Consider the following 20,697-nt stretch of genomic DNA (forward strand, 5'->3'; position numbering starts at 1 on the left):
TTTACGCCGTAATCAACAATATTTCAATTACATGATGTCGGCCAGCCTTATGGTGGGAGGAAACCGAGCAGAGCCCGGGGGAACCCACAACATTTTGTTTAACATTGCTTTCTCTGTTAATGGACGCCGATGCTCAGGGAACGATATAAGCTACAATTGTACTTTATACTGGCGACCTAAAAAGTGAAATATTTATGAGCATAACACAGTATAACACCATTTGAGCATCAAACAGAATAACACCACTCAAACACCATATCAAAGAATCTTCAGCGTAATTTGTGGGTGGAAACCACTGTACCTGCATCAACCACTTTTTATCACGAAGGCAACACAAATGGTAATGGCTTGGCATATACAAATTTCCTTCCGTCACTCATTTGCCACTTCCATTCACTGACCGTGTGTTGCGTGGAGGTACTTTTTGATTTATTTCTTTGATTAGTCTGTTACATCGTACTCAAGAATATTTGACTTAGAAGACAGCAGCCAGCATTTGGTTTGAAGGGTCCAGAGTGAGCCCATAACCATCCACAGGTTGCTTTCAGAGCGTCCCAGGTATCACGGAAGTCTTTAAGTCACACACTTACCAGAGGTTAGTGGTTTACACCAATCAAACAACCAAATAAATTTATTGTGGACATTAACCAAATGTTATTCAGACTACATCAATATACATCTCAAAGAACATGCACACCATTCTTTGTGAACCCTTTTATTAAATCCATAATTATTTACATGTGCTGTAACAAGATACATATAAAAACTGAACAGTTATTTCCCCCTTGAAGCATTAACTTATGATACAAATTTGCATTTTCTTCTCTGGAACATAAATAGAGAGAGAGGGAGAAACACAGCAAATTCACGAACAAAAAAATTTCACCAGCATGTTATTCTTCTTAAGTCAGGTGTTACATTGATCTCCTTGCATTAAATTTTCTGTCTGCCACCACTTCTAGAGAGAATACTTTCATGCAGTTAAAAAGGGTTCTCAGGAAAACTTTTTCCGAACTGATCCATCATTCACAACTTGTACAGTACTTTCCTTGGACAATCCACAGTCATCTTTGGCATAAGACCGACCACTCGCATCAATCAGAACCAAAATGATCTTTCATATAAACAAAAAAAAGCACTAAATAAAATTTAAGCACTTCTGAGAATCACTTTCTGGAAATCTTCATTTGCAAGCAAATGAAAGCCTGAGAAATATGCATATTTGTTTTGTCTATGTAACAAACCCTGGTATGCATTTGAAGGACACGTGTGTGGTGTACTCGTGTGTCGTATGAGCGACGGGACACTAAGCATCCTGTTGCTCTAATAATAACGTGGCAAATCTGATGGCCTCATAGAAAAGTCCATTTACAGAGTTAATAAGCACATCAGCAAAAAAAAACCCCAAAAAACGCTGTGACCATTTTCCTTCTTCCTATATAACTCAGTTTCCGATATTTGTTGTCTTTTCTTTTAAAGCACCAATGAGGAACCCTGTTAGAAGGAAAACAACAGCCACAGAACATAAATAATGACCTTAGTTTTACATGTACATCATGGAGTTTCTATACTCATTCATTCATAACATTTATTTATTTGTTAACTGGAGTCACGTTGTGCCACATTCTGAAGATTAAATAGTATCTTACACAATTAAAAACTGAGCAAGCAATGGTATTTACATGATCCTGAACTGGTTAGCCTCACACACAGAGGTGAGGATGTAACCATAAAACAAATCTGGACACAAAAAAAAAAAAAATGAACAGAAAAGTTCAACAACAACGTAGTTATAACATATATACACAGGCATATGAATAGTGAAACAGGCAGGCTTGAATAAAAGCTTTTTTTGTCAAAATCTACTGCTGACCCACTATTCTATGACACAAAATTTCCGAATACTTGTGTGATCCAACCAGTGAAATCGTGATCATCAAACTTTGGTATTTCATATTTTACAAATCACAGGGAATATAAACAAGGTTTTACAGGGGAATCTTATATTTTAATATCACCGCCTAAAGTCACATGTCCCCAAACAAGATATATGTATGAGCAGAAGTACACACATAGTTTCATACTGAAGCCTAGCATGATCATTTGACTTTAAATTTAAGACGAACCATCCTCACTGGCGTATAACTTGTGAAACTGGTAACTTGGTTACCTAATAATATGGAGTGTGGAATGTATATACAACTCTGATAGTCACAAAAAAACCCCAGAAAAATGTTTCAAGGCAATGCCTAAATTCAAACTGTGTTGCAATAAGAAAAAGTGGCACAAACTTCAAATACACAGCTCTTCATGGAAAGTACCGTAACACCAGCAGAAAATTCAATCCAACAGATAACACACAATTAGTGTGAGGTGAGAATAATGTGTTTAGCTGATTATCTCTCAGTTAAATACTTTCTAAGTTGTCAAAATATCTACACTTGTACATGTCCTTAAATTTGATTTTTTTTTTTTTGTATAAATGCTGAACTGTGAAACACCTATTGGTCCATACTGCCCATCTAAGTGTTTTAATTTCACAGCAACTCCTTTACTGTTACCTATGAATGTTAATACTTTATTTCAATAGTCAACAACTTTTACTCAAGCACAAAAGCAGTATTGCAACAGAAGTGTTCCTATCCAAATGGAAAGCAGCCTGTGAAACTAGCAGCCTCTAAAACACACCACAGCAGTAAAACAATATAATGCATCTAACGTTTGCTTTCTGTAGTATGTCTAGTCATGTCAATATGTATTTTCGGCATAATTTGCCAATGATAGAAAACGCACTCAGATTTTGACAAATTACAGTGCACTGAGGCACAAGTTCAACTGACAATCAACTGATGAGAAACACTGTAGCTGAAGTTTGAACTCATCAGGCAACAACCATGATGCACAAGACAGGCACATGGTGTCAGCACATACTGCCTTCACTAGTCAGGCATAGAAGAGCACTTACCAATATTTACTCTCTCAACACACATCTATGTTGATAAAACACTGAATGATTATATCAGTTGTGTGGATCCAGCACAAACAAGAACACAAACACACCACAAACCAGGAAAAAGCGATGCAACGTGTGCAAATTATTCAGGAGTTTCTAAGGCAGCTGTCTGGCTTACTGAAACCAACTTAAACTTTTGAAAACTGATTGGTATTTATTGCTGACTAGGAAACGAGAGCCTACATTCTGTACAAACTATGCCCATTAACTTTTCTATATCTACACAGCCGTACATGTACGTAGAAGTGAATGTACGTGGATATTCACACACAAACATGACAAAAAATCTTGCACAGGTGCTGTCCGTGATGAAATGATTTGCCTATGTTGTCATCCAAAACACACAAACAAACCTACAAACAATTCATTCAAATCCTGTGAAGTGATTTAAGGTCACAAAAATGTAATGTGATTCTGAAATATATATGAATCAGTGTTACACTGATCTGGACACACCTGAATCACTTATCTGGGACAGCTGATTCACTTATCTGGGACACAGCTGATTCACTTATCTGGGACACAGCTGATTCACTTATCTGGGGCACAGCTGATTCACTTGCCTGGGACACAGCTGATTCACTCATCTACATGTATGTCACTGCTGCTTCCCTTATCTGGGACATAGCTGATTCACTAATCTGAGAGACAGCTCATTCACTTATCTACATATATGCCACAGCTGTTTCTCTTACCTGGGACACAGTTGATTTACTAATCTGGGACAGCTAATTCACTATTTCGGTACAGAGCTGCTTCACTTATTCACTGATCTCAGACACAGGTGAATCATTTATGTGGGACACAAATGGTTCACTTATCAGGGAAATAACTGATTCACTTATCTGACACCCAGGTGATTCACGTATCGGGGTCACAGCTGATTCACCTCCCATGGTTGCCTGTTACCTGTACCTGTGAGCGATTCTCATTCCCCCCTTAATGAACCAGGAAGAAAAGTTACCAAAAACCAGAGGTACTCACATTTTAGTTAAGAGCACAGATGCACACTAATTCAAGATATACTCGCATCTTCACAAGATCCCAACTAAACTATTTATAATTTAGTTTTAATTCAATGCTATAAATATTTTACATAATGAGAGATGTAAGCTAGACATGAGTTGGGAATATTTTTTGTGCCCAATCAAAACATTAAAAAGGGTGAGTTTTCACATCAATTGTTCGAAAAAAGATTATGATTACATTGATACATTCCTTTTTGTTTTCATTTTGACTTTTCCTTAAACACAAAAATACCATTTCAGTGAAAGCAAATGTGAAAAAAAAAAATGTTAAACAAAATGCACTCAAACACCACTGTCCTTACATGACAAGGTCTCCAGTAGCTTAGGAATCTGAATCAACACTGTACACATCAACTGTTTCCCAAATATATATATAAAAGGAAAAAAAAAAATGTCAGTAAAAATGAAAAAAGAAAGAAACTACTGTATCACATATCAAATATTCCTATTCACACCATCATTTCGTCATTTCTTCCACCAGTTACCTCCCTTTGTCCAGAATTATCAGCCCTGAGCAAGCCAGATGAATTCTTCTGGCAGTGAAAACATTTCCCTCAATTGTTAATGATAAATCTGAAACATGAAATTGCCACAGCAAATTTAAACATGAAACAACATTGAGATCATCCGTTTTCTGTGAAAAATCCAGCCACATTAATTTAGGTTTCAAACTGAACCAAAGAATATCAGCTATGTCCATTTTCCGCTTCTTCCTGCCATGCTAAGTCTTCCATAACCCAACCTGTCGTTTTTTTGTACAACTTTCCATTTTCAGCATCTTCTACATGAGCCATTTCCTTACGTATGAATCGGGACCTGAAAAGAAACCAAATGATGATGTATTCTGAAGTTTCAATAGTTTGTAACAAAACAATAAAACACTGACTCAATCTGTCATACAATGGTAACATTTCAGTCCTATCTCAAGGCCACATATTGCAGGCTACAAACACGACTAGTATCAGATGCTACCACTGCGTCATTTCTGTCCTCCATATTAAACAATAAAAACAAAGCCTTTCCTGTACCCTGTAAAGAGACGATTGATAGAATCAGGATGAGGTGTCATCATGATGGAGATAATGGCTTGTAAAATGGGGAATATTTCTATCACATGCTCATTCTATCCAGGAACTGTAGACCAGCTGAAGATTCAAGTGAAGTCCGATAAACGATACGCAAATCACACTTCAGTGTATCAGGAAATACAGAACAAACCGTTCTTTTTCTTCTTCTCACACAGTTGTTAGAATAAGCCTTATAACACAACTGGTACCACCATTTACCTGCATGATTATACGCTAAATACTCTTGACAACAAGAATTTTTTGGTCTTGACTTACAAAAAAAATGACAGCATGTTCACTGCTTTATTATTTTTTTTTTAAATACAGGTCTTAAATGCCAATATCATGTACCATTAATTCATGAGCTCATTTTGGCAAATTCTTATTAAACCAACTTAAGAGTTAGGTCCCATGTGAACAGTTTTTCTGTGACTTGTACTAAACTTTATTTTGGTATGAGGTGTGCTACAATTTTGTTTGATTTGCATTTATTTATTCTGACTGATGTTTGATGCCATACTCAAGAATATTTCACTTATGGTGAGAAGGAATTATGAAGCATTATGGTGGGATGAAACTGGACAAGGCCCAGGGGAATCCCACAATTTGTTAAGACGAAGGAGGGCAATTGGGAGTCACAATAAGCTGTAAGAAAATACCTGCAACAAAATATGCAAACAGCAATGTTGAACTTTTTAAATATAAAACAGCTCTTAGTTTTTATATTAGATCCTTCAAACTGACGTTTACGAAAGTCAAACGGATGAGAATGTTGTAACACGGACTAAATAACACTCAACTGCCCTGATTGTGATACATGTACATGTTTATTCACGAAGATAAACCAGAAAGACTTACGGTCTTACGAGAACAACAACAACAATCCGAGGACGGGTTTGCAAGGAAAGATGAGGGAAGCAGGTGAATACTTTAATGGTAAGCTTATAGATTCAGCAAACATCAGACCTACTCAATTGAAACTTTAATAGGATTCTCACACACAAAATGTAATGTCTCAGTCACGCAGTATTCAGGAGCTCAGTCACAGTATTACAGCAAGTATATTTCCTATGTAGCCCTAACAATGTACGTAAAGAATTCACGAAATACATGCCTGGCTTTAACTTCTTAATATGGAAGTTAGAAAGTGTCCCAAGATATAAAAGTATCAAAAAAGTTTTCTTGGGCTGCATAAATATTTTTTAACTAAAGTCTTCCTTAGGTCGCATCAGTCAGTCCGAAAATTAAGAAGCCTGAAGTACGTGTAGAGAGTGTCATGATGTCAACTGTGATAGACACCAAAGAACTCCTACAATTCTCAATAACTTTGCTACATTACCATATACTTGTATATGTTCGTACAGTTTTTGACAAATCCTTTAAACATTTTCAGAAAGCAACATATAAGAACTCTATGGGATTTTGAAAGTAGGTTTTCATTTAATAATCAGTTATTTATTTTATTTATTTATTTACTGACTTGATTGGAGTTGTTTCATCAGTTACAAAGCTTACTTCCCTTTAAAGTGGGTTGGTGAGCCTAAATTTACACCAATAAAACACAGAACTGTTGCATTAAAGGGCAGTTAAACAGCCCTCTTGCTGAGGAGGCAAATGCACAGCTAGAGTCTACAGTAACAAGATTTGCAGATGTGACAGACAGCGCTTTTCCAAGGTAAAGGGGAATAACCAGGTTTATCATGCTCCATATACCTGGACATTAATCAAGGGATTACCCCATGTATATAGTCAAGTAAGCACAATGGCATGAACATATCCCTGAATATAAGCATCTAACTACAAATATGAAAGAAGTCTATTCTTTGATAATCTCCACAACTGTCCATCATATCAACTTCACATTTGCTAGCGCACCAGCCAGGGAAGGATATCGGAGTTGGCGTGTGCAGCAGTAACTGGCGAAATTTGAGGCCAATTAAAATGTTAGAATTTTGTTTATAGGGCAGTTTTGTCATCTGAGGATCTAAACATTTGGCGTAGGACAGTGTCCTTGCTCTGTCACTTATTTTCCAGGCTTGAATGCATTGCTTGGAACCTCACTGCTTAGACTGTTAGGCAATGAAAAAACACTGCTTATTGCATATGCAAATTAGGCAATGATCTCACTAAGGCACGCCACCACTATATACAGCCTTGCTTCATAAATCATATCTGTCCTAATTAGAACAGAATAAAGGTTAAGGATTTTGCGAACAAAGGACGACTTCAAAGAGCCAATTTTTCAATTAGGCCGAAATTCCATATGTGTCTATCAATGTGAACCTTTAAAAAATTTAGTAGGCAGAATCGGCCCCTGTGCCTTCAAAGGGTCCAAGCATTGAGTTGTTAGCGGAGGATTGACAGCAGATAGTTGAGATAGATAAGAGAGGCAAGCTGTGTGTACCTTCTTATTCCCATGCAATGATGATAACCATCACAACTTTACACCTCTTGCCTTCACCTAGAATATTAAATGTAACGCAATTCTCAGATATCCACTAGATAATACTGCAAAATATACACAAACTGTACTGATTTCTATTCAAGAATCCATACAACATTCCAATGAAATGTCACTAGCCAAATTTTGCTATTTCAATGATAGCTGATATTTAACGCATGTGATTCTCAAATATTTTCATCTGCCTGCATCTTCTGATATGAGATTTACATGTGTAAGTGACTAACATATCGACATTGAGCCTTTCAACTGTAAATTTACAAATTATCCATTTGTAACTGGTCTCAACAGTAGTAAGAGAGGCAATAATTATTACGTGTGCTGTTGATAATATTATTAAAGACAACTGAGTGAATTTAATCTCAAAACGCAGCAGATGTGTAATTTCCAGTTTTCAACACATCAACAACATTACCACTGATAGCTGCAATTCAGTCACATTCTGAAATAAATGTTCAGTTTTCACCCACTTTTTTTTAACAGGTAAAGAGTGAAAATAATGTGCCATTATCTTTGAGGATTCAGTTTTCAACATTCAAATGGCGTATTAATACTTCGGTTGCTGAAATATTTATTTATATATTTATTTGATTGAATATTTCATTGAGTACGACAGCAGCCAGCATTATGGTGGGAGGAAACCGGGCAGAGCCCGGGGGAAACCCACAATCATCCACAGGTTGCTGGTCTGTTGCCGAAATAAAATTTATTACTCAAAATATTCAGTTTTCAGCCACAAACTTGATAAAATTTTTCATAAATACGATGTGTATGAATCCCTGGTAGGAACTGTGCGCAAGTCCAGTCTGCTTCACTTAACAGGCATAATGATGAGAAAATAACTAACCTTGTCTGTGTACTGGACTGTCCGTCCGCCGGGCCGCCCCTTTATCAGTGCATAGCAAAACAGAGTGATCACCATAACAAACAGGAAATAGCTGGTGTGCATCAGGTGAAGGTTGATCACAGAACGATCATGCTGAAACAAAACCAGGTACATGGAACATAGCAGATCAAGATTTACGGGTTAGTTAATTGATGGGCTAATTAGTGTTCTACATTGTACTCAAGAATATTTCGCTTTGATGACACTGATCAGTTTTATTGCTATACGAATGTAAGGAAAAAAATTAGTTCATTTTTGAGTAGCAGACCATGCGAGGATGTAAATGGTTACATGAGGATGTAAATGGCCGCATGAGGATGTAAACGGCCACATAAGGATGTAAACAGTCACAAGAGAATATAAATGGCCACGTGAGGGTTGAAATAAATGGATGCATGATAATCTAAATAAACAGATGCGTGGGGATCTAAATGGATGCATGGGCATCTTAATGGTCGTGTGAGGGTTTAAATGGCCACATGAGGAATTTAATACCATGGGTGGATCTAAATGGCAGTGTGAGGATCTAAATGGCAGTGTGAGGATCTAACTGGCCATGAGAGAATCTAAATGGCCGTTTAAGGATCCAATTGGCCATGTTAGGATCTAAATGGCCACATGGGGTTCTAAATGGCTGCATGACGATCTAAATGGCCGAATGGGGATCTAAAAGGCTATGTAAAGATCTAAATGGCTGTGTCAGGATCTAAATGGCCGTGGTAAGATTTAAATGGTCACATAAAGACCTAAATGGCCATGTGAGGATTTAAATGGCTGTGTGAATCTATATAGCTATATTAGGATATAAATGGAAGAATCTAAATGGCCATGTAAGAATCTGTATGGCCCTGGGAGGATCTAAATGGCCATGAAGGGATCTAAATGGTCCTTGGGGAGATGCCGGTCACCTATTTGTGGTCACCAAACCTCAAAAATTCACCTACCATGGACAGCATGATGGACAGGGTGTGGTCGAGCTCGTGCTGCAAACGCACCAGGGGACGCTGTGCGCAGTAAGCACGGTTTGGATCATCCTGAGTTTTACGGCCAACCATTTGGGCCCAATACTCCACTGGCACCCCTGTGTCCAGGGTTGTGTTACACACAGGCCGTCTGAAAAAACGAAAACAAGGCTGGTATACTTGTATGCTAACAAACCTACAGGAAGCACCTCAAACAACTGAAAGGTGTATGTACGTATGTACGCTTGGGATTTAACTACTACATATCAAATTTTTCAGTCATATGATAACAAGAAGTCATTCAGTGCCTGTACATTTACATAAAAGTGCTGCTACTATTGAAGTATAATGCCAAAGACACCAGACATGACACCTCACAAAGTCACAATATACTGACACCGGGCCAACCAGTCCAGTTTCCTTGCTCTAACCTCTCAGTGCTGAGCGCAAAGCAAGGCAGCAATAAGTAACATTTTTAGAGTCGTGTCCTTATTTGAATTTTTGGGAAAATTTTAGCCCAGCAGTGAAGTAAAACAGATCCAAATAGCTGGCGGTCTGGAAACCATACATTTTCCATGGTGACACTCGTCAGGATAATGACAGTACACACAGAGCGTCCCCTTTGGACATACCTGGTGACAGGGAATATACCAGCCTGAACCTGCATGGTGACACAGGTCAGGATAATGACAGAAGAGTGTCCCCTTTGGACAAACCTAGTGACAGGGAATATACTAGCCTGAGCCTGCATGGTGACACACGTCAGGATGGTGACAGTACACACAGAGTGTCCCCTTTGGACATACCTGGTGACAGGGAATATACCAGCCTGAGCCTGCATGGTGACACAGGTCAGGATAATGATAGTAGAGTGTCCCCTTTGGACATACCTGGTGACAGGGAATATACCAGCCTGAGCCTGCATGGTGACACAGGTGAGGATAATGACAGTACACACAGAGTGTCCCCTTTGGACAAACCTAGTGACAGGGAATATACCAGCCTGAGCCTGCATGGTGACACAGGTCAGGATGGTGACAGTACAGACAGAGTGTCCCCTTTGGACATACCTGGTGACAGGGAATATACCAGCCTGAGCCTGCATGGTGACACAGGTGAGGATAATGACAGCAGAGTGCCCCCTTTGGACATACCTGGTGACAGGGAATATACCAGCCTGAGCCTGCATGGTGACACAGGTCAGGATAATGACAGTAGAGTGTCCCCTTTGGACAAACCTAGTGACAGGGAATATACTAGCCTGAGCCTGCATGGTGACACACGTCAGGATGGTGACAGTACACACAGAGTGTCCCCTTTGGACATACCTGGTGACAGGGAATATACCAGCCTGAGCCTGCATGGTGACACAGGTGAGGATAATGATAGTAGAGTGTCCCCTTTGGACAAACCTAGTGACAGGGAATATACCAGCCTGAGCCCGCATGGTGACACAGGTCAGGATAATGACAGTACACACAGAGTGTCCCCTTTGGACAAACCTAGTGACAGGGAATATACCAGCCTGAGCCTGCATGGTGACACAGGTCAGGATGGTGACAGTACACACAGAGTGTCCCCTTTGGACATACCTGGTGACAGGGAATATACCAGCCTGAGCCTGCATGGTGACACAGGTGAGGATAATGACAGTAGAGTGTCCCCTTTGGACAAACCTAGTGACAGGGAATATACCAGCCTGAGCCTGCATGGTGACACAGGTCAAGATAATGACAGTACACACAGAGTGTCCCATTTGGACATACCTGGTGACAGGGAATATACCAGCCTGAGCCTGCATGGTGACACAGGTCAGGATAATGACAGTAGAGTGTCCCCTTTGGACAAACCTAGTGACAGGGAACATACTAGCCTGAGCCTGCATGGTGACACAGGTCAGGATGGTGACAGTACACACAGAGTGTCCCCTTTGGACATACCTGGTGACAGGGAATATACCAGCCTGAGTCTGCATGGTGACACAGGTCAGGATAATGACAGTAGTGTCCGCTTTGGACAAACCTAGTGACAGGGAATATACCAGCCTGAGCCCGCATGGTGACACAGGTCAGGATAATGACAGTACACACAGAGTGTCCCATTTGGACATACCTGGTGACAGGGAATATACCAGCCTGAGCCTGCATGGTGACACAGGTCAGGATGGTGACAGTACGGCACAGCGTGCCTCGTGGGCACAATGTTTTATTCCACTCGTAAGGTAGCTCCATGGTCACATTAAGTTCAGCATCAGCCAGATCACCTGACAAACAAAGCACAATGCGATAAAAATCTAGCTGGGGGGGGGGGGGATTTTTTCAACATTATTTAAGCACTGTGAACATATAACAGGAAGTATACATACGCCATATTTGGAACTAAGGCACTGACATATAAATCATACAAAATGAAATGGACACATCAAATCAATAGAGTAATTACAAAACAAAATATGTAAGACTGATTAGTGTCTGATGCAATAGTCCAGCATAATTCATTTATAATACGGCAGATGAGTTTCACTGGCAAAGAAAACTTACATTCCAGCAGTCACATCCTGCCCTTCTACAAACAAATAACAAACTTTCCACCAAGGAGAAATGACTAAACTAAACATTCACCATACTCCAAAATATTTCAATTATGGGATGGTAATTGAGTTTCATCGACTACACCGCTGGCAATAGGCAAGTTACTGGCACACTCACCCACTTAACATATACATGTATACTATATTTCAGGTGCCATTGTTTTGTAACAATTCACGCAACAGGGTGGTTTGTTTATTTATTTATTTATTTGATTGGTGTTTTACCCCATACTCAAGAATATTTCACTTATACGACGTCCAACATTATGGTGGGAGGAAATCGGGCAGAGCCCGGTGAAAACCCACCACCATCCGCATTTTGCTGACAGACCTTCTCACTTACAGCCGGAGAGGAAGCCAGCATGAGTTGGAACTCACAGCCACCGCATTGGTGAGAGGCTTCTGGGTCATTATGCTGCCCTAGCGCGCTATCCAACTGAGCCACGGTGGCCCCCAGGGTGGTTTGTGCAGTTTAGTGAATCTGAGATAAGGTATCATCTTTAAGTCCACAGTTGTACTGACCAGCAAAACCTAGCTGTGAGCCTAAGACTGTTGCGGAGAGGTGAGTAACGTTGTGAGGGATACGCAGGAAGTCAAACGTTGGCTGGAGCTCCACCGCCATCTGCACCGACACAGATACGTTCCTACACCAAACACAAACAATGAGGTAGGATAAAAAGGAGAGAAAATAACACATGAAGTAACATTTATGCCTACATCTAAAACACTTTAAGCATCCTTAGCAACAGAACCGTTCGAACCTGAAACTCCCGTTATCTCTAATGTAAATGATGAAGGTTGGCCGACAAAGTCAAAACAAGAAAAAATCCCAAGAAAATATTATTTTATTTATTTGATTGGATTCAAGAATATAACACGCAACAGCCATCATTATGATGGGAAGTAACCTTCCCACATATAATCAGAGAGGAAGCCAGCATGAAGAGAGTATGATGATCCTGTCTCATATACACAAGGACATCAAGCAGTGCTGCAGAACTGAATGAAACACCTACATGCATATCACCATGACATCCAAAAATAATGGATTTCACAGAAGAAATTTCTCTAACAAACATCTTTACATATACAGTAAATGACCTCAAGTTTCACCCTGGGACTGGGCAAGTGTATCCCAGGATTCATTGGGCTGACTGGCCTTTGATGATGAGTGCCACTGGAGAGCATGAGGGGGGTGGTCAGGGGATTATACTGATAGTTCAAGAATGTAATAAACAAGCTCACGCTTCACTGGGCAGTTAGTCAATACTCCTACCACCAACAGTTTATGTTTTCCTCAGTTTTAATCATAATGAATTTAGTACAAGCTCTTTGCAACAGGTTGACTGTTTTATTGTTATTTGCTGATAAATGGGAATTTAGGAGAAAACTGTGGAGATCAAGCATGACTACCTGGTACCTTTACCCATATGGAGTGTTGTGTCAAATATCCATTTTCAAACCGTAGATCTCTCCATAAACAAAGCTGTAGCAGAATTAAGCATACCACAAATCAATACTTGCAAATCAAGCCTATCAGCAGAAGACATGCAGAAGCTAAACTGCAATGAAGCGACACCTACACACGTGCATTTGCACTGCTGCAATTAAACATTTCTTGTTCATTCTGGCATAATTTGAAAGACTGTCAGCTTAGGCTCATATTTGGTAACCATGAATGCTTAACTTATTTAATACTTAATCTGGTTCCTTCGGATGAAATTTTAGTCATACAGATTGGTTTCATGTAGATACAAGCCACTTAAAATCACAGGACTCGAAATTTCCACATGTTTACCCATTGATCATGTAATTTTTGCCGTGGAAAGGCAGTCTAGTCTGTCTCTGGCGACGCGCAAATCACATCTGGACAAAACTGTATGCAGGAAATGATCAAACATGCATTTTATTTTGATAAATAGCAAGTGACGGTGTTGTGGGAACTGCTAATGTGATAACAACTCCAACAAATCCTGTCTCCCAATATGCCGGACTCACACACAGTGCTACCGAAAATGAGGTAAAAGTAAATTGTGGTAGTTTTTGGAAATCTTGCGTGAAGTATGTTGTTTGTGTTTAATAGGAGTTGGTGTGGCAAATCACTGACTTCCGTCATCTTGCGGCCAACTCAGACTATGCAAAAGTAAACGACAGTAAATCACGTGCGAAACTTTGGGTCATTTACCGCACGTTAAGTTTTGAAACTTTCAGCAATACTGACATAATAAACAGAGTTACTCACCCTTTCCAGTCAGAGGTCACTGGGGCAGGAGAAGTGACATTACTGGCTTTGGCCCTTTGGCTGACTGACCTCTTTGACCTTGACCCAGCATCACTGGTTGATGTTGCTGGAGAGGTCATGGCCAAGTATTCTGTGCTGTTTCCTGCTATGCAAAACTCCATATCTCCTAAACTCTTGAGAAATGTATTCCAGTCCTGATAATTAAGAGATCTAATTTAACGCAGCAGAAAAACAGCACACTTTGTAGGACCATATCCAGAAAAAAGGTTCATTGTGACAGAGTACATCAAGAAATTTTATAAAATGCAACAAAATGACGCCTTCTGGGAACCTGTTAGTCTGGTCACTGGTGCAGTATTTTGCATGAAAACTTAACTTTTTGTTGGTAAACCATCACATTTACATGTACTTGTTAGTTTTAACACAGCTTGATTACATGTAGTTTGAGAGCCCAAGCATTTTCCAGACCTAAAACTAGATATTGCCCTATACTGCTTTCTCTGAAACGTTCAACATCAGATTTTGCAACAAATTCATGCTCCTTCATAACCTGACCTGAACCTTCACTTTCTGCTATCTGACATCTTAATTGTTTTCAAGATTAAGCTAAAGGTTAAAGTGACATCTGATTTTTCATGTTTTTCAGTTGCCAAAATAACCAACCAGAACTATCTAAAAAAAAAAAAATGCATACCTTTCTTAGTAATGTCAAAATCATAATTCAATAAGCATTTTCTAAAAAGATGATTTAAGTTTTTGCTTTGGAAACCTACATTATATTGATTTTTATAGGCTTTCCGCACCAGAATTTACTCATTTAATCACATAACACTTATATGTTCAAAATTTTTAAATTTAGCTCACCTCTGTAATATCCGGGTTCGTAAGCTCCTTGACCTTCACATAGTAAGCCAAGGTCACAAGAACAACTGCAAATCCTCCCAGACATAACATGAAGATGACCAGAGGAGGGCGGCTGTGGGCAAAGCCCTTCAAATTGTCCACCATGCCAATGGCCATTGTTCTGGAATGTGAAAGTCAGTAAGACTACATCAAAGAGTCTACCAAGCAGAATTCAACGGGGGGAACTTTTCTCCCCTAATTTAAATATGGGAGAAACTAAGTTGTGTAGCCAGCTGCCTATGTTCTTTCCTGTCTTGGCAAGGATAGTTTCTGGCAATCCAGCAACCTCATAGTTACGTATTACAGGTAACAACAAACAATGGTCAATCTGACCTATATTCCAGAGTTCCTACTAATGAGGAGAAAGTACCTCCTTTTGTCAGGTTTACATATTCTCCTTTTGTCAAAAATGCTGGGACCCTAGAAAGAAGGATCAAATTATAGGCAAATATATTAAACCTTCAAGTCATAATGTTGAATATTTCACCTGTTCCAGGCTGTACACAAACTACACCTGTTCCAGGCTGCACACAAACTACACTTGTTCCAGGCTGCACATAATCTACACCTGTTCCAGGCTGCACACAAACTACACCTGTTCCAGGCTGCACACAATCTACAACTGTTCCAGGCTGCACACAAACTACACCTGTTACAGGCTGCACAAACTGAACGTGATTGAATTCACAGAAGAGGTTATTACTAAAATGAAAGTAAAAGTAAAATTCACGACGTCAACTTATTATGATAATGTTCTCCACATCATGCTTTCTTCATGTGAAATTTATTCACTAAACTTTATTCCAAGGTTCAACACTCTCAGAGCATTCTTCATATGTTAACGCTTAAAGTGAAAGACAGCACCTGACTACTGTTTATGTCCACAGACTACTATTCAAAGTATCTTAAACAGGCATTAATTATTTTTTCAATCAGCACATCTCAATTATCTTGAGCAAGGTGACGTCACGTTTATTCTAGCTCTCTAACTTCAAAGGTGTTTTCCGTATAATAGCCTAAGCACCAGACTACAGCAGATAAAAGTTGTGGACTGCAGGAATGAAGGCCCAAGTGACAAATATAGTTTCCTCGGAAATTGGACATACTGGAAGAATATTTCTTCCACTGCTTCAACTGTTGACTTAGTAGGCGTCCTATATCATTTACAAGGAAGTCAAGAAGTAGTCTAGCTGCAGATGCGCGAACGGGGTAATCCCAGTTCAGGTCATAGGCTCCGGATTTTGTGTGGGTGATTTTGACCCTTTTTACATGTTTACAAATTTACAATAGGATTGTTGTACAACTACATTCATACTCAGTTCTGGAACGAATGGAAATAAATCTAAGTACCACTGAGGCTGATCATGGCGATCGACTATTGCTGGATGTCAAGCTTCAATTTTGTAGCAGTGGCTTCTAAGATAACAGCTGTGCTGATACAGATATTAGAGAAAGCAGAGAGACTTTCGGCTTGAAAATGGCATTGCTATAAAAGAAAACAGAATAACCATTCTTTGTATGTGAGAAAGACAAAGGAGTAAAATTTAAATTCTTCAGTTGTAATTAATTCAAAGAAAAAAAAAATATCATAAGATTTAATTAAAATCTGAATCTGTCTTCTCATTCCCACAAACCTATGGCTAACCTAATGGATTCTGCATTGACTCTGATATTTGTTATTTAGAAACTGCTGACTAAATGCTAATATAAACAAGAAAAAATGTATTTAGGAAGATGAATACAGTTTGTGCCGATACAGTATGCTACTATCTGACATAATGTGTGATAATGTCATTGAATATTGTAACTCAACTGATTCTACGCCTGTGTTGGTCCATAAATGATACAAATCTGCTCCACAACATTTTGTGAAATGGCTATTCGGCTACACTTGACTAAATCATCATAAACGATCTCAAAATGATATCTTATGCAGTAGTTCTGTGTTGTCTTATGTTATGTCACTCAATGGAGTGAATGGGTAAAGGCTACGTCACAGCTTAGGCTCTGCAATGATCTGATAACAACGTGTTTGATTGGATAAAATTCTCATGATACCTGGACTCACAACAGCCATTACTGTCATTTTGATCTACATGTTATTCATTAATCTCATTGAAATAACAAAGTACATGTATGCTACTTTTAAGACAGATTGAGTACCCTGTCTTCAACTGAAATATGTTTTAGACAGGTGCTGGAGAATGAAATGTATTCGATGACAATATGTTCTTAAATTTCTATGTTTTCTGCAAAGTTCATTTAGTGGTCACAAAATCTACCCAGGCATGTTAAAAACATGTCTGGGAGTCAGTTAGTGACATCACTCGGAGGACAAGCTAAAAAAAAAAGCAGTCGTTCAGCATCAGTTAACATCAATAATCCTCTTTTTATTGTTCACACTGCTTTTATCGTCTATCAATCAGAAACCACTTCGATGAAAATATTCTCACTTAAATGAAAGTCCAAACATCAGCAGACAGAGTGCACTTATTAACAAGACTGACATTGAGGTCATGACCACTGTCAGCCTAAATGCAGGCAGATGTGTGACAAAGTCCAGGGATTATCCCTCTTGTGTTTTGACTAGTCACATCAATCATTTAATTAAAACAAACAGATTGAGCCAGCAGCCAAAGAATGGTAGACAGTGAAAATGTCCCCTTTTTTTGTCAATTAGTGTGATTGTCATAGACTACTTTCAGTTAGGCCAACCTTAGAACAGGTTAACCAGTTAATTTGTAGTAACATTTGGTTAACATTAATTTATGCTGGGGAAGTTTTAATGCTCGTGTGAACACAACAAAGGTTTACTTACCATAAGTGTGACACATTTTGGGATGTTTGAAGTTTCAAAACGCAAGTCTTGCAACTATATGCTACTTGAAATGAGAGTCACCCTAACGAAACTATCATTCATGCTCTATGTTTGGAAGTACCGATTAAATGCTCAGCAATGGTTGGAACTTAGCGCATTACCTGTGTGAAAGCCTCCTTGGAAAATGCCAAAGGAGTAGCCAACTCTCCCTGAGTAGGGCCAAATGATTCACCAAGATATTCACACGTGCTTGGTGAGGTGAATAAGTCAAGTTTTAGTTCAGTGCACATTTCCAAGGTGACTCATGTCACTAACCTAACAAGTACTGGATGTAGAAATGGACTGATTCGCTGGATCTGATTTTTGCACATCTTGTAATGTTGTGCAATCTTATTTCTTAGTCCTCATGTTCATTAAAACAAAAATGTATCTCTGCTTACATGTGTGCTGTACTCTCCTAAGACTTACTTTTGTAAACTGTTACAGAGTATTTGAACCCGAAAATTTCCTGAACAGAAAATCATGTGAAAGAATTCACGACTCACAAAAATAGGGTAAAACATGCTAAGGACTACCCGCCAGAGTTAATATAATCTCAAACAGACATGCTGCTGCTGAACGCTTCAGGTGCACATTAATAAGTCATATTTTTTGTACCAGTATATGCCTATGTGGCTGTTTTACCTCACTCTACAACAAAACACAGACATTGTTAAACTTCTGAGTCAAGTCCCCTTTGTTTTTTTTTTGGTAATAATGCACTGACTTGCTGCTATGGTTCATGTTTTTTGGATAATAGCTTCAATTTTTAATTTATCAGAAAACTTTGGTCCTGACAGCCAATAATCAAGACTAATAACTTCATATATGAGGTAAATGAATACTGCATGTCACAAATCGAAACAAGGCAGTTCTTTATTTGATTTATTTGATTGGTGTTTTACGCCGTACTCAAGAATATTTCACTTATACGACGGCGGCCAGCATTATGGTGGGTGGAAACCGGGCACAGCCCGGGGGAAACCTATGACCATCCGCGGGTTGCTGTCAGACCTTCCCACGTACGGCCGGAGAGGAAGCCAGCATGAGCTGGACTTGAACTCACAGCGACCGCATTGGTGACAGACTCCTGGGTCATTATGTTGCACTAGCACGCTAACCAATGGCAGATTTTGAGCCTATTGAGCCTTATTAAGCCTATGTCTGTATATTTATGGTCAATGTCACGCAATCTGAAAATAAAACTTTCGCTCCATAGTCATCGGCCGCTTTAGCCAAGGATCTCGGCTGTGACCTTTTAATATGGGGTTAGGCGTAGATCACAGCCATGAAGTCTTCCAAGTTAAAATATTGGTATTTAAGAACAACCTAGCTGCAAAAGGAACCAATACATGTATTAACCAGGCATAACTCAAATAAATTATGTTAACCAAGACATTCTCCATTTTTCTGCCAATTTTTTCCACATTCTGTAGCCTTTACGATCAGTAAATTCAAGATAATTCACAGTGGTGACTTTTCGCTCATGTGCCATGTCGACATCGTGACCTAATAAATCAGGTCGTTGATCCTTGGTGGTTGACCTTTCATGATGTCACCATGTTTCGATCAGCTGACTGACTGTTTTGACAGACAGAAAGTTATGTTACTGCGTAGGTGCGAATTTGCAACTGACTAAAGGCTATGAAGCAGAATAACGGACCCCACACTTTAAGACTGCGCATGCTGACCCAGATTTTAAAAACATGGTAGTGCCGGTGACCTGCTAAATATGAGCCTATTTCCGACTTCAGCTAAGATTTACACGAGAATGGTGATGTAAAGGCAAGCGGCAATTTAGACTGAGACCTCGGTCTAAGGCTGGCTTATATATACTGATATGCGGGGACTACTAGCCACCCTTGATCTACGCCTAACCCGATCTCAAAAGATCACAGCCGAGATCCTTGGCTAGTAGCAAGTGAGGCAAAATGAACGTAAATATTTTAGCTCTCAGAGTTGCCATACTTCATGGGTATTAAGGACGAATCAAACGCATGAATATCGGAATACAATGAGGGGGTAGCTCTTTTTAAGCATTATACCGGAATCGGGTCCACTTAGCTCTCGAGCTCAGGGTGGCAAGCTGTACCCGCGTATAAGCCACCCTCAGTGCGACGTTTCGGGCTACGGCCGCTTCCGCCACTCCTCAAAATTCTGAAATACATGTTCACTTTCATAGCCATATTAAAAATGTATGTCAGCTCAGCTGTGATTGCTTCCAGCCAACGCGAACGCTTACATTGTAAGTATCACCAGGTTCATCAAATGGCGTGCAGAGAACATGGTCTTCTACAAACTAAAACTATAGCACTGTCAGTGTCAACATGGTTGACATTTTGAAATTTGTTTTGTACACCAAGACGTTTAAATCAAATCGTCATACTTACACACGATAATTAAGTCTTGGGGTGAGTACGTCTATAGGTTAAATGATAGCCCGCCAAAACAAGTGAACAGCCCTTGTCAGAAAACAAGACTAGTTTTTTTCACGTTTACCATGCGACTGTTTTCCTCCACACTCGCCATCTTGGAATAAAATTCCACGTAAAGTCTCGTAAAGGACGTGAAGATTCTCTGAATGACGCGCGCATTACGCCACGCCCATCCTTCGACCTTTTGCGCGGTGACAAGTGACAATCGCGTTGTTTTCGTTTATTTACATATGAACGGTGTCAGTTCTGGTGA

General features: G+C 39.5%; 1 protein-coding gene across 2 annotated transcripts; it reads right to left on the bottom strand.

Annotated features, from left to right (window-relative positions):
* Positions 1–701: 701 nt before the first annotated feature.
* LOC135476520 (transmembrane protein 248-like) lies at positions 702–20,540 on the bottom strand. Of its 2 annotated transcripts, XM_064756563.1 has the most exons (9): positions 20,400–20,540; positions 15,114–15,273; positions 14,250–14,443; positions 12,530–12,651; positions 11,530–11,680; positions 9,400–9,568; positions 8,417–8,548; positions 7,513–7,569; positions 702–4,857 (listed from the first exon to the last, which is right to left on the bottom strand). In XM_064756563.1, exons 2-8 carry the CDS (start codon positions 15,267–15,269, stop codon positions 7,543–7,545), a joined length of 951 nt encoding a protein of 316 aa, XP_064612633.1. In that variant the 5' UTR covers positions 15,270–15,273; positions 20,400–20,540; the 3' UTR covers positions 702–4,857; positions 7,513–7,542. The 2 variants fall into 2 exon arrangements, with proteins under 2 accessions (XP_064612633.1, XP_064612635.1); XM_064756565.1 differs by lacking the exon at positions 7,513–7,569.
* Positions 20,541–20,697: the final 157 nt, after the last annotated feature.

This window comes from Liolophura sinensis, chromosome 10 (assembly GCF_032854445.1).
Source record: "Liolophura sinensis isolate JHLJ2023 chromosome 10, CUHK_Ljap_v2, whole genome shotgun sequence".
In the NCBI taxonomy this organism is placed as follows: domain Eukaryota; kingdom Metazoa; phylum Mollusca; class Polyplacophora; order Chitonida; family Chitonidae; genus Liolophura; species Liolophura sinensis.

Excerpts from the sequence above, each read along its gene's own strand:
- LOC135476520 (XM_064756563.1), bottom strand. The coding sequence starts at position 15,269 with ATGGCCATTGGCATGGTGGACAATTTGAAGGGCTTTGCCCACAGCCGC. Across the intron at positions 14,444-15,113 it reads CGAACCCGGATATTACAGAG|GACTGGAATACATTTCTCAA; the intron begins GTGAGCTAAATT and ends CTTAATTATCAG. Across the intron at positions 8,549-9,399 it reads TGTCCATCATGCTGTCCATG|CATGATCGTTCTGTGATCAA; the intron begins GTAGGTGAATTT and ends GTTTTGTTTCAG.